This window comes from Toxotes jaculatrix, chromosome 4 (genome assembly GCF_017976425.1).
Source record: "Toxotes jaculatrix isolate fToxJac2 chromosome 4, fToxJac2.pri, whole genome shotgun sequence".
NCBI lineage: Eukaryota > Metazoa > Chordata > Actinopteri > Toxotidae > Toxotes > Toxotes jaculatrix.
This window is the reverse complement of record NC_054397.1, coordinates 5,934,703-5,947,660: the sequence shown is the minus strand read 5'-3', so window position 1 is coordinate 5,947,660 and position 12,958 is coordinate 5,934,703. Positions and strand designations below refer to the sequence as shown.

At 43.7% G+C, this 12,958-nt stretch overlaps 1 protein-coding gene across 1 annotated transcript in view; it reads left to right on the top strand.

The window, feature by feature from the left end:
• si:dkeyp-9d4.3 (caskin-1) overlaps window positions 1-12,958 on the top strand; it is a 30,211-nt gene that overhangs the window by 15,133 nt on the left and 2,120 nt on the right. The window contains exons 10-21 of the mRNA XM_041036509.1: window positions 1,229-1,343; window positions 1,892-2,176; window positions 3,714-3,812; window positions 3,910-4,094; window positions 5,112-5,193; window positions 6,695-6,762; window positions 8,196-8,303; window positions 8,835-8,936; window positions 9,150-9,288; window positions 10,006-10,817; window positions 10,893-11,550; window positions 12,031-12,649. Coding sequence (XP_040892443.1) covers window positions 1,229-1,343; window positions 1,892-2,176; window positions 3,714-3,812; window positions 3,910-4,094; window positions 5,112-5,193; window positions 6,695-6,762; window positions 8,196-8,303; window positions 8,835-8,936; window positions 9,150-9,288; window positions 10,006-10,817; window positions 10,893-11,550; window positions 12,031-12,649 — 3,272 coding nt within the window. The remainder of the gene's footprint in view (window positions 1-1,228; window positions 1,344-1,891; window positions 2,177-3,713; window positions 3,813-3,909; window positions 4,095-5,111; window positions 5,194-6,694; window positions 6,763-8,195; window positions 8,304-8,834; window positions 8,937-9,149; window positions 9,289-10,005; window positions 10,818-10,892; window positions 11,551-12,030; window positions 12,650-12,958) is intronic.

Below are 12,958 nucleotides of genomic sequence, written 5' to 3'. Positions count from 1 at the left end.
TTCAGGCACATTGGAGTCACAGTTTCTGATGGTCTGCGTTAGAAAGCGTGACCTTGATTCTGCTGTTCTCACTGACCTGGAAACAAACAAAAAAATTACTGCATCCAGTAATTTCCAAATACTTGGCCTTTCTCACCTTCTTATAACAATATCATAACAACAAAACATCGATCCGGTGTCAACAGTGTCTGCACAGCAGAATGAAAGCCACAATTATTGATGGTCTGTGTCAGAAACTTTACCTTATATGCAAGGTAAAATCCAACCAACAGTGTCCCTACAGTCACCCCTTTAGTGGGTCACAGAATATGGTGTAACACCGTAGCCTGGTTATAATGTGTTTACTAAGTGACAGATCACTGAAATAAAACAGGTTGCACTGCACAAACATGTCCTTGCACACTGTAACTGTTGTGTGGCCAATTTAAGTGGAAAAACTGACAGAGCTAATGTTAGCTGTTTAATGATGAAGTAACCTGGGAAAATTTTTTAATCACTGAGAATCGTATCAGTTACGTTAGCTTAAACGTAGTCATTCTTAACTACACTACTATCTCTGAAACACACTTATTTCTCCATATATGCAGATAAAACAAAGGGTTAAGTCAGTTATTGCAAAGGCTAGAACTAATAATAATTATTAATCAGACTACTAATTACAGTTGTGCTAATATCATTAGCTAGACAAGCTAAATGACTAAATAGCATCAGTTACGTTAGCTTAATCGGGTATTTCCCAGTCATTCTTAACTGCGCACTAACTCTGAAACACACTTATTTCTCCATGTACGCAGATAAAACAAAGGGTTAAGTCAGTTAAGTCAAAAGCAGCCAAGTTTAAAATGTTTGCACCTCTTAAAACTGTCCATTTTGTCAGTCATTTTACAGCTTGTGATACTGCAGTGACCTGTTACCGGTTTATTGCTGTTGACCACTAAACCACAAAAACCATCACTAAAGTGTTTTCTGCCAACCTATTTACACATTACTAAGGTGTTTACTAGCCATGAAATATCTAGCTAATTAAAATTTTAATGCTGTGACACGATTTTGTTAATCACTAGTTTGAAACAAGCTAGCACTGTTGGTTTAGGAAGGACTTAACACAGACGTAATCATGGGTTTATGTTTAGGATGTGGAGACCAATCCTGTTGTTATTATAGAGGCATAAAACTGGTTCTAGTCTTTGTAAACTCCATTTGACATTTGAGATTTGTGTGTTGACAGGTTTTGGAGCAGCACTCTGACGGTCGATGGAAGGGCTGTATTCACGACAACCGTACAGGAAATGACCGTGTGGGCTACTTTCCCTCCAACATGGTGGAAGTCATCAAGAGGGCAGGTGACAACCCACATCACAGCTGTGTGTTTTTGTGTACGAGTGGGAGGATGTGTGAGCGTGCTTTTGCACATGTGTAAGTCCAGCAGCTGTTCTGTATCTATAGCTGATCATTAGTTGTAGCTAGCTGCAGCATCACCGGCCTCTCTGGGCAGCCCATCTGTTTTCCCAACCTGTCAATCATCTCCATTGACCAAATACTGTCCACTGTTGGCTGTTGACCCTCCTCCTTTCCTCTATGTTTCTGCTCCTTCCGTCCCGCTCCCTAATTAATAAACCCGTCTTACCAACCTGCTCTGCTAGATTGTGATGCTTTTGTTCATATTGTTTGTTTGCTTTATTGCTGTAGTGATATTATATTTTTATTTATAGAAATATATTCCCTGTGGATATATGGATGTATTCTTTTCTCATATTTTGATTTTAATCAGTTATTATTTTATACATTTTAAAATCTGATTAGATTTCTTTTGTTTCAATTTGACTGATCAGTTGTTGTTGTTATGTTGTCGTTGTTGTTTTGCACCTCTCTCCTCCTGGCTCATGTCCAGGTCACTCCCCCTCCCAGCAGTGCCACACCCTCCTGCTCCGCAGGCCCAACCCCTGTCCCATTGCCTCGGTCAACGGACACTCATACCCCCCCTCCAAAGTCCTCCCCCTGCATCTGCCTCCCCCTCCTCCCCCTCACCCCAACACACAGTCCCTCCCTCGGTTCTCCTCCTTTGGGTACGTTCCTCTTCCCATCTCTCCTCCTTCTCTGTCTACTCCTCCTCTGTCCACTCCTCCTCCTCCTCCTCCTCCTCTCTCCACTTCTCAGGAGCAGCAGAGTCAGACAGGTACATACTGTAGTATCACTTTAAATCACAGATAAGCATCCTTTCTACACTGTTTGACAAAAGCACATATAGAATATATTAGTTATCTGCCTGTTCCAGCACCACATACCTCATGACTTCTTGCACACTGTATTGTGTTGTAGATTTTAATTTTTTTTTTATTTTAATTGGCTTAAATTTCCATTTTGTCCATCAATCTACACTCAGTTATTCATATTGACCAAGGGAAAACATACAAAACAAGGGTCTTGGTCAGGAAGATGACCAAGAACCCAACGGTCTCTCTAACAAAACTTCAGAGATGGGAGAACCTGCTGTAAGGACAACCACCTCAGCAGCACTCCATCAACAGGGCCATTATGGCAGAAGGCATACAGTTCTCTTGGAGTTTGCCAAACAGCATTTAAAGGCCTTTGAGAGCATGAGGAAAATGATTCTTTGGTCTGATGAGACATAAAATTGAACCCTTTGGGCAGAACTGCTGAAATGCTGGTGGCAGCATGATGCTATGGGGGCGCGTCTCAACAGCAGGGACAGAGTGGTTAGAATGGAGGGAAAGATGAATGCAGCCAAAGACAGAGAGGTCCTTGAAGAAAAGCTGCTCCAGAGTGCACAAGACCTGAGACTGGTTCACCAAGACAGTGCTGGAGTGGCTTCAGGACAAGTCTCTGACTGCCCTTAAGTGGCCTAGCCAAAGCCCAGACTGAAACCCCATAGAACGTTTGTGGAGAGACCTGAAGATGGCAGTTCACAGACGATTCCCATCCAATTTACTTTTGTAACTTAGAGACTTGATTTGATTTTTAATGCATTTGAGTGTAGACCGATGGGCAGAAATTTCAGTTTTAACCATTCATTACATCTACAGCACAATACAGGGTACTATCAGTAACTATCAGATGAACTGAATCAGTTCATTAAGATGACAAAAAGGTATATTTTCCCACTTACTCATAGTGGTACATTTCCACTGCTGTAATACGTAGCTCAGAACTATTTTATACCAAGGTAAAAAAAATTAGTGGAAACAACTGTACTGAAATATCCAAGTTAAAGGAGCAGTTTTTATAAATTTACATACAGGACGTATTCTAGAAAATTTCAGTGACATTATTTAGCGTTTTATATACATTTTCCTAAAATGCTGCTTGAAATACCACATATAACTGAATGTTTTTTTTTTAAATAAAGTCATGATGTTTTCAGCTGTGCTTGTATGCATGCATTTGTTAGTATTTTGAAAGCACACAACGATAAACATCCCTAATGGTCTGTAGGGTTTTACAAGTCTCAAAATTATTAACACTAGGGTGCAACCGCTATGAGTAATGTGTTTATGAATGTGTAGGTGAGCGAGTGTATCTTTGTGAGGCTGTGCGCTTGATGGTGTTCATTTAAGAGTTAAACATGTATTACACACATTATCATATGGGTCTGTCTACTGCATTTATGGTTTTAAGAATTTATAATGTCCTGTCCAAAACAGTGGCCATAACAAATGTGTGTGTGTGTGTGGGTTCATGTGTCTGCGAGACAGGTTCGCGAACTGCAGAGCTGAGTCCTCAAGGCTCTCCAACCCTAGGACAGCAGAGCAGCACCAGTGAGGACATCTGGGTGCTACGCAAACCACTGGCAGGTAAACCGTGTTTTTAGGTAACGATGTGAAACTGTGTACTTTAGGAATGTTCACTGTATAATACTGCATCCTGCAATCTATGTGTTTGTGTATGAAGGTGGCGAGCGGAGTGGCAGCGTGGGCAGTCTCGGCAGTGTTCGGTCATCAAGCAGCTTGCAGAGCTCTGGAAACACACATGTGCTGACCACCCCAGCACCAAGTCCACACCCTGCACCCACGCCAGGAGTCAACACACATGGCCTTAACGCTCCCGGCCTGCACGCACAAGCTGAAGGGGTAAAGGTAAGAGACTCTTCGCGTTTATTTATATGCAAGTCTCTGCACCTGATGTTGCTACTGGATCTTTACAAAACAACAAGCACGTCGTTTCTGGGAAACAGCAGAGCCTTTTCAGGAAATAAACTCAACCCTAGTTACCAAGTTAACCACAGTTCTATTTCCTGCTCTGTTTGCTGTTCTTCTGTTGGAGAGAGAAACTGTTTTCCCCAACAGTAGGCCAGGTGCATTAAGATGTTTTGTAGTTTTTATCAGTCTCACAGTAAAATGGAGCCTGCAAAAGCCAACATCAGCATTTCTGTCTAGACAAAGTATGGTTACTGCATTTATATTTTAAGAAGTTTAACAACTAAATTCTACTGATACAATATCTTTTTTTCACCTCACGTCTCATTTCTGTTAGACCAGTTATGTAAGATTGTGTAAGCATCTCTAAAAATTGTGTCAAATTCAACACGTGTCTGAAAAGTATTTCTCGACAGAATAAGAAAATAAGCATGTTTGAGAGTTTGAACAGCAAATGAACAACACAAACTTGCTAACTAGGGTCAAAATAGTGAAATGATAGAATCAGGGTTTGTCTTTAGTGCATGTACTGCACTGTCTGTGCACTGTCGACTTTTTTCTTACTTTGTGCTTTCATTTTTTAATCTATGAGATCATGCACCCTGCAGGTCTGCTCTCACCGCCAGTGCATTCTAAATTGGATTTTAACACCGGCTATAACTATATACCTAAAAAGTACTGAATTAGCAGACTGGACGTTGTTCCCATATTATGCTGGAAGAGCATCTTCTGTTTTAAGAACTATTAATTCTTGGATTTGTGTTACTCCAGTTCTGGTAAATTGTAGAAAATGAAAGAGGAAGAGGGACACAAGCCAGAATTAGTCTGTTACACATGCACTCTGCTGAGTCACAAGGCACTTCTGGGTTTTGAATGATTATGCTTGAGTGTATGCGCTCATGTGTCTGTGCGTATGAGCGTATTTGTGTGTGGGGGTTTTTTTTGTGTGTGTTCTAGCTCCTGGCCACTGTGCTTTCCCAGTCGGTTAAAGCCAAGGAGCATCTCCTGGAGCAGTCGCAGTCTATTGAACAGTCAGCGAGTAAGCACACAAACTCACCCTAACACAACATAAAAGCAATACCTTTGACTTTAATTGAAGTGATAGCTTCGTTTTTCATTCATCTGCTAATTGATCAAACACAGCAGTGATACTACAGAGAAACAGATATTACAAAGTGTGTCTTCTTTTGCTAATAAAAGATTTTAAACTAGTGATTCAAAAAAGGCACTCTGTCTGTAGTAAAGTGATAACAATTTTTAAATTTCCTGGCGGCGTTCACTATTACAGTAAAAGCCTCAGCGTTTGTTCAGATGACAACTTTTATCAGTTGTATTTTCTTCATTTCACATTTAGTCAACCTGGCCCTCTAAAGACCACCTGTCCCTCATATCAGACACACGCATTTCCGACCCACATCCTCATATAATAGCAATTTAAGTTATACTTTATTTATCAAAGCTGCTCTGGAATGCCGGTGTAAACAGGCAGGGACAGGCCGCTCTTTCTTGGGATAGATTCTTTTTGGTTCTCAGAAACTTGTGGGATTTTTTACGTTTTCATCTGCAACAATGAAGATTTGCTTGTAATAAGCAGAATAAAAGCTGTGTGATTAGCGCAAGCATACGCAGATGAGGACATAGGCTACAAAAATGCAGATGCATCAGCGTAACATCCAAAGATTAAAGAAAACTCGAAAAAGGCTTGAAAAGTGAGATTAAGTAGGGTGAACATAGACCGTAGAATGAAAAGCACTTAACCTACCTAACATAACCAGTGCCTATACTGAACTGAACTGAAGTATATTGACGATCGATCAACGTTAGTTGAACGATTTGATCAGGGATTGCTTTTAATTATGGGGCTTTATTATTGACAAGGCATTTACAAGTTTACATTTGTGTAAGCAGCTGCGCTCTTGTTATCGGTTGAGAATTCGTTGTACAGACATTAATATGGTGTTTAAAATTAAGCACTGGGTTTGTGGTCAGTTTACTAATCTCACTTTTAAAGAAACATAAATTAGTGTATTTTAATCCGTTGTAATCTGCTGCTGTTTAATCTGTTTAAATGATATGTGAGGAAAAAGTCCACCAAGCACGAACACTGTTTCCAAATTATTATGAAGGACGACCCAGGCAATATAAATATGACTTGATTTCAATTTCTCCACTGCCTCTCACCGGCTAAGACTGCGCTTGATCACTAGACAATACCATTCCCTGGCTTTGCAGCATTTTAAAAATCAAACTTCTTTTTAATTATTTTCTGGAACAGAGTTCAAGTGAGCATTGACTTCAGAGAAAGAGGAGTTCACAGGAAACTGTTAATTTCTTGAATAACTAGAAATAACTACAAAATTTCCATTTTCAATAAATTAGGAAGTATAGAACATGTTTCCATTTTCACTGTAATTAATACGTAATTACACGTTCTCTAGTAAGTAATCATTAATTAACAAAATTGTCCTTTACTAAGAAGATTTTGTGGTTTTTCCCTTTTCTTTCTTTTCATTGTCTGGCCTGTCCACATCCAGCCCAAGGCTCTTCCACTTGCACAGTTCATGAACAGCGGTCGTTTGAGCGGAAGGCAGAGGAGGATGATGGGAAAGTGAGTTTTTGGATGGCAGATTGGTTCACTCTGTGGCCTCCCTTTTTTCTCTCTCTCTCTCTCTCTCTCTCCCTCTCTCTCTCGCTACGGTTTCTTCTCAACCAGCGCTTTGGTTTGAGAGAAATGCATCTACACACGGGTGGGGTTGAGACAGTGGGTGTCTGCCAGGGCGGTCGTGTTACACCTGAACAGACGACACCCTGAGGATGGGCGTGCGAGTGTGTCGCCATGGAGACAGGCAGAGTGACAGACACATTGAGGAGTCAGTTGCTGTCTTACCTTCTGTCCCTCCACCCACCCCCTGCCCTCACACCACACTGCACCCAACATGTTGCCGCTCTGCTCTAGAACGTGCCAGCAGCTCTGTGTGTTCTGTGAAGCCGAGGGTTAAGTTCTATCTCTGTGTGTTCTAGAATCAAGCAGACGCCTCATTGTAGAATCAAGTATTAACTGGTTGCCAGGCGACAGCAGTGTTCCGTTATAGCAGCAAAAGCAGTTGTGTCCGTAGTGTGTCCTCATTGGTTGATTTCATCCAGCATTCTCTGACACTAAAGTCAATCACAAATATATGGTACAGGTACCATGATACAGGTAAATGGATATTTATTTGTGATGCTCAAATCCACGACCAAAACTGACAGACTCCTTTCAAAAACAGAAACCTTTTCTCAGCCCTCGCTCTGAACCATTTTTGCTATTTTTACCTTAATCTATTTCTGTTTTACCAAAATATTCCTCCCCCATCTGTCACTTTGGACAAAAACGTCAGCCAAATAAATGTAATGTCTGGAAACACACATTGCTTTAAAAGATTTTTAAATGTAATGTTTCAGTGCCATGAGCATCATGAATGAAATTCCATTCACCTCCAGTGTATTGAGGTAGTGGCAGAGAGCTCAAAACGTGCAAATACATTTGTGGGGCCAGTTACAACCAGGGGTGAGTGGGGATTGTTATATTTCCATTTAGTAAGTAAAGTAATGTGCATTCTAAAAAAATCCACAGTACCATTCCTTACTGCACATTTCAGTGGCTGTGTTTTTGAAACAGTTGTTTTTTGTGAGGATAAATGTAGGCAGTATCTTTCTTTGAATTTGTGTTGGCATTGTGCACCTTGGAAGTACTGCAGGATTATTGCTCTGTAAGTTAAAGATGTAGCTCTGTGTTTTATATTCTGCTTTGTAGAACAGCTCTCTATTACATGTTCCAGAACAGGTTCCCCTTCCTGGCTTTCTAGATTTTTCTGTAGAGCAGGGTTAAATTCTGGAATTACAATGGAAGTTTCTATGCTGTTTTCTAGAACAGTCTTCTCTCCTGCGTTCTAGAACTGGCTGATATGCTGTGTTCTAGAACAGGCGTGTGTTCTGTGCTCTAGAAGAACCCCGTGGACTCTTCTAGAAGCAGGCAGTAGTGTTCTGTGTTCTGTGTTCTAGAAGCAGGCAGTAGTGGCGTGGCTGGGTGAGTTTCAGCTGCAGTTCTACACCACCCACTTCCTCACCGCGGGATATGATCTAGACACCATTAGCCGCATGACCCCTGAGGTAAGGTCATGACCCCTGACCCCCTCACGCCCCGCCCCTTGTCTGTCAAGGCTCCGCACAGCTCAGCTCTCAAATCAGCTCCCCACTGACCTGGATGATGTCATCATGACCCTCCTGTCTCTGTCACCTGACCCCCCGGTGTGAGTCCTGAGCCTCAACCAGTCACTCCTCATACTCTGTCTGCTTCATTTACATACTGTGTTCACACATGGCCGTGTGTTCCAGTCTGTGCTGTAAACGCTACTCTGTGTTTGTCCTTGATTGTGTTTCGAGTGCCATTGTGTGTGCGTGTGTGTTTGTGTATGTGCACTGAAGCAGACACAGTGGTATGACGTAAACCCCCTAAGGGCAGGGGACACTCATCAGAAGATTATCCAAAGCAAAATATTCCTGAAGGCATATCACACGCAGCTCATGTCCAAATGCCAAACATGCACATAAAATTGCTTACATTCAAAAGAGATTTTAAAAAAAACACCTACATTAGCTGTGTTGAATTCCTGATGTGACTAAGTGTGCTTTGCGTTGAAGGACCTGACGGCGATTGGGGTCATGAAGCCTGGACATCGGAAGAAGTTAACATCAGAGATCAGCAAGCTGCCCTCCACAGACTGGCTTCCAGACCACAAGCCTGTAAGGCTCTCACGTGTACTATACAAACCAGAAAAGGAAGGAGATGTTTAGTTTTGTCAGCTGCACGCACACAAGCACATACACACGCAGCTCTTTCAGTTTGTTAAGAAACAGTTTTGTCAGAAACACAGTTCTGTTCTTTATCTTGCAAAATGCACACAAGCTTTTTATAGCGCATGCCCATGTTTATGTGTGTCGCTGTGTGTGTTTTAGGCCAATCTGGCAGACTGGCTGTCTCACCTGGGTCTTAGTCAGTACTACCAGGTTCTGGTGCAGAATGGGTATGAAAACATTGACTTCATTTCCGACATCAGCCTTGAAGATCTGCAAGAGATTGGCATCACTAAGCTTGGTAAGTCACAGATACATTATTAAGATGGACATAAGATTATACAATCACAAAACAACAATAGATGAGCTTTCATTTTGTTCATTTGATGTAAGTTACAAGTATGATTGTCAAAACTAATGAATAAAAGAGTCATAAGTGGACTAGACTTCAGTCTGTACAGATTTTATTTTGAAGACTCCTCATGTCCCATGTTACCAAAAGTACACATAAAAGAATTAAATGTCATATAAGTTCTGTCATTTTGTCTGGAACATTTGGACTGAATTTATTCAGCTTCTCTGTGCTGATAATAGCTGTCATCAACCACACAACATTCATTTTGTTAACAGTTAAAAGCAAAGCAAATAAGCAAAGCAAATGAAATATAAATATTAATCTTAATTAAAAAGAAACGAGAAGTTGCTATAAACTAAACACAAATTAAAAGTTAACATAATTTGAACTTGATTTCAATGAAACATTTCAGTGAAACTCAAATAGCCTAATATCGTATTTAACAGATAACAGCCTGGGGATTGGGAACTTCTGTTTTAGATTTTACGATCATGCCTACTGGCACAATTTTCTGGGTAATTAACCATGTTGTGGTTATTCAATACATAATCAATACATACTCGGGAATCTCTTCTAACTTTGAAGTCTCAATATGTTTTCATTATCTCCCTACCTTACAATAACTGTTGCTCCATTCTTCTCCACACCACTGCCTCCCCTCAGGCCATCAGAAGAAACTGATGCTGGGAGTGAAGAGACTGAAGGAGCTACAGAGAGGAGAAAGTGGATCTGAGCCTCCTCAGGGCCCCTCTACGCCTCCATCGAGCCCAGGTGGCAGCATCGGGTCAGAGCCCCGGAGGGAAGTGAGGAGGCATAAGGACGGTGCCCCCAGCCCCCTGGCCAAACCTCGCCCGGGTCTCACACATTCACAAACTCCTCCTCATACACCAACACAAACCCCGCCACAAACCCCACCACAAACCCCTCCACATGCCCGGACCCAGCAGGCGTCCCCAAGGGCTCGGCCTCGTCCCTCCACTCAGATGGTGGCAGTGGATTCGTCAGTACCACTGCTTCGGCTGCCCAGCGAGGAGGAAGAGCGACGGAGAACTCACAGTCTAATTGGCTCAGAATCAGACTCTAGATATGCCACCGTGTGCCGCAGCAGCTCAGCACGTACTGCCGCTAATGATGTCACTGTTAACCGCAGCCAATCATCTGTAACCCTCCGTCCCCGTCGGAAAGGTCGGCCCCCAACACCACCTAAACGGTCCTGTTCTTCCATTACTGGGGCTGACGGGGAGGGAGAGGGGCAGGGGGACGGACTACTAGGGCTGCCCACCTATCGAGAGCGGCGGGCCAGTGACTGCGGCAGCCTGGGATCAGCTTTAAGAGCTCAGGACTCAGCAGGCCTGGAGAGATCAGAGGGGGCTTCTGGGAGTGTTCGCAGCCTCGCCGCCATGCTGGAAACATCCATCGTGGGTGGAGCAAAGACCCTGCCGAAGAATCTGGGAGGCAGCACCAACTACCTACAGGTGGGTGTCTTTGTGTTTCATATTTTACATTTTTTTAGTGGTAACATGCTTGTTTAACAATCATGTGATCTCCAGGTGAGTCCACCTTTACTTCGTCGCCAGGCCGGTGCAGGAGGTCTTGGATCTGAGGAAGATGATGCCATGAGTCGGCGCAGGACCATCAGTGGACCAGAAGGCATCCCTGGTGATCAGATTGACCTGTTACCTCGGCAACCACCCCTGCAGCGTCCAGAGCCCAGGCCCCGCTCCACTGTGGTCACTTCAGCAACAGAGATCTCAGACGGCACGGTGACACTCCGAAGGAAGCCGCATACCCCGGCGACAAACTCTGAAGCACCTGCATCCGTGGCTACCACTGTTGTTACCATGACAACAGGGTCTGAAACCATACGCAGGAGACCACGCATGTCTGAGCATCCTCAGAGTGTCATTCAAAGCAATAACCAATCAGACTCTCCTAGCAGTCAGACAGATAGTAGCCAGAAAAACGGAAGCGAGGCGCAGCAGAACGGCATTGTGGTCCTGAGGCGGAGGCCGGTGTCTGAGGTCTCTGACAGGACGGAGACCAGCAGAGAGAGCTGTGAGTGGATGGAGGCCAGGAAGTCTCTAAAGCCAGCGGTCTCACCCAAACCATCCACAGTAAGCCTGAGGAAGACGCAAGCTGAACCCCCAACACCAACCCGCAGGGTGCCCATACCCGGGCCTGACAACGCTGAGACGGCACAGAGCCCCGGTGAGTTACACATTTATGTGGTGTCTGACAACCCAACATAAACCACAGATAACGATTAAAAAAACAATCTGCAGTGCAAAGTTACAGTTGGCATTAGCAGTGTCACAGCTAATTCAATCAGCTGTTTCTATTGTAGAAAACTTCAAGAGCTTTATCCAGTGATGCAGGTTATTGTCTCTAAACTATATCATTTTTACTTTGTTGGTCAGGAACCTGATTTATCATGGCTGTGATTTACCTGACTGTGTAATATAAAACATATTTTATTGATTTAATTTGGAATAATTCATTTAGCACACAATAATAAGCCCACATCACGGAGAACTGGACTGTGTTTAATAGTGTAACTAACCAAATGAGTCTCCACTGTGAGTGTTTTTGATGCTATTGCAATACTATTGTATACTATTATACAGCTTGTGTTATGACTTCATATTGTTGTGAACAATATTTATAACTGATAACATTCTCTCTGACCAGAGCCGAAGCGTGTTCCTCCCCCTGTATCCCCCAAACCACGTGGGCCTCCAACAGCACCTAAACCAGGCAAGGCAATAGTAGCTTCAGCCACCATGAGCCACAGTCCTGGTGCTACCAGTCCCACCCCGGCCCCCAAACCCTCCTCTCCGCTCTCTGCCGCCCCCCTTCCAGCTCCTGACACCCCTTCTGCTCCCTCCCTCTCTCCGGGACTCCCTCTTACATCCCCCTCTCCGGCCCAGAGTCCCTCCACCCCCTCCTCGCACCCTGTTAAACCTCCCCGCTCCTCCATCGCTGGTCTCTCCATCGACTTGCTGGGAGAACGGGAGGTGGAAGAGGAAGAGGAGAGGAGGAGAGAGGAAGAGGAGAGGAGTAGAGAGAGGGAGCACAAGAGGCACAAAGAGCAGGAGGAGGAGAGGAAGAGGGCACACGAAGAGAGTCAGAGGGAGCTGGAGAAGAAGTCCTCAAGGAAAGAAGGAGCGAGAGAAGAGGTGGAGAGTCAAGCAGAGGGAGCAGAGCAGGAGGGGGAGGTGCAGCATCGTTTGGAGGAGACCAGTGCCTCCTTGGCTGCAGCTCTGCAGGCTGTGGAGCACAAAATCAAAGAGGAGGACGCACAAAATGAGTGAGTGTTTATAGAGAAAAATTTAAGGATTATAACTTTTCAGAACTATCGCCTGAATCTGCTCGTTGTTTAGCTGTGTGGCCTGCAACTTTACGGTTTGGATCACGTTCACCACAGTTCAAACAGCAAGAAGCTGTCAGGAAAAGAAAGAAACAGCCGTCCCTATTAGCAACAAACAGCCACAGTCAGTAACTAGCTGGTGGATATAGTGGCACATTTAGCAGCTAAAGAGCCGAATACTTCCCTCGGGAGTTTGTGGAGACAAACTCCAGGTGGCCACAAACACAGCCTAATGGAGTTACCGCTTAA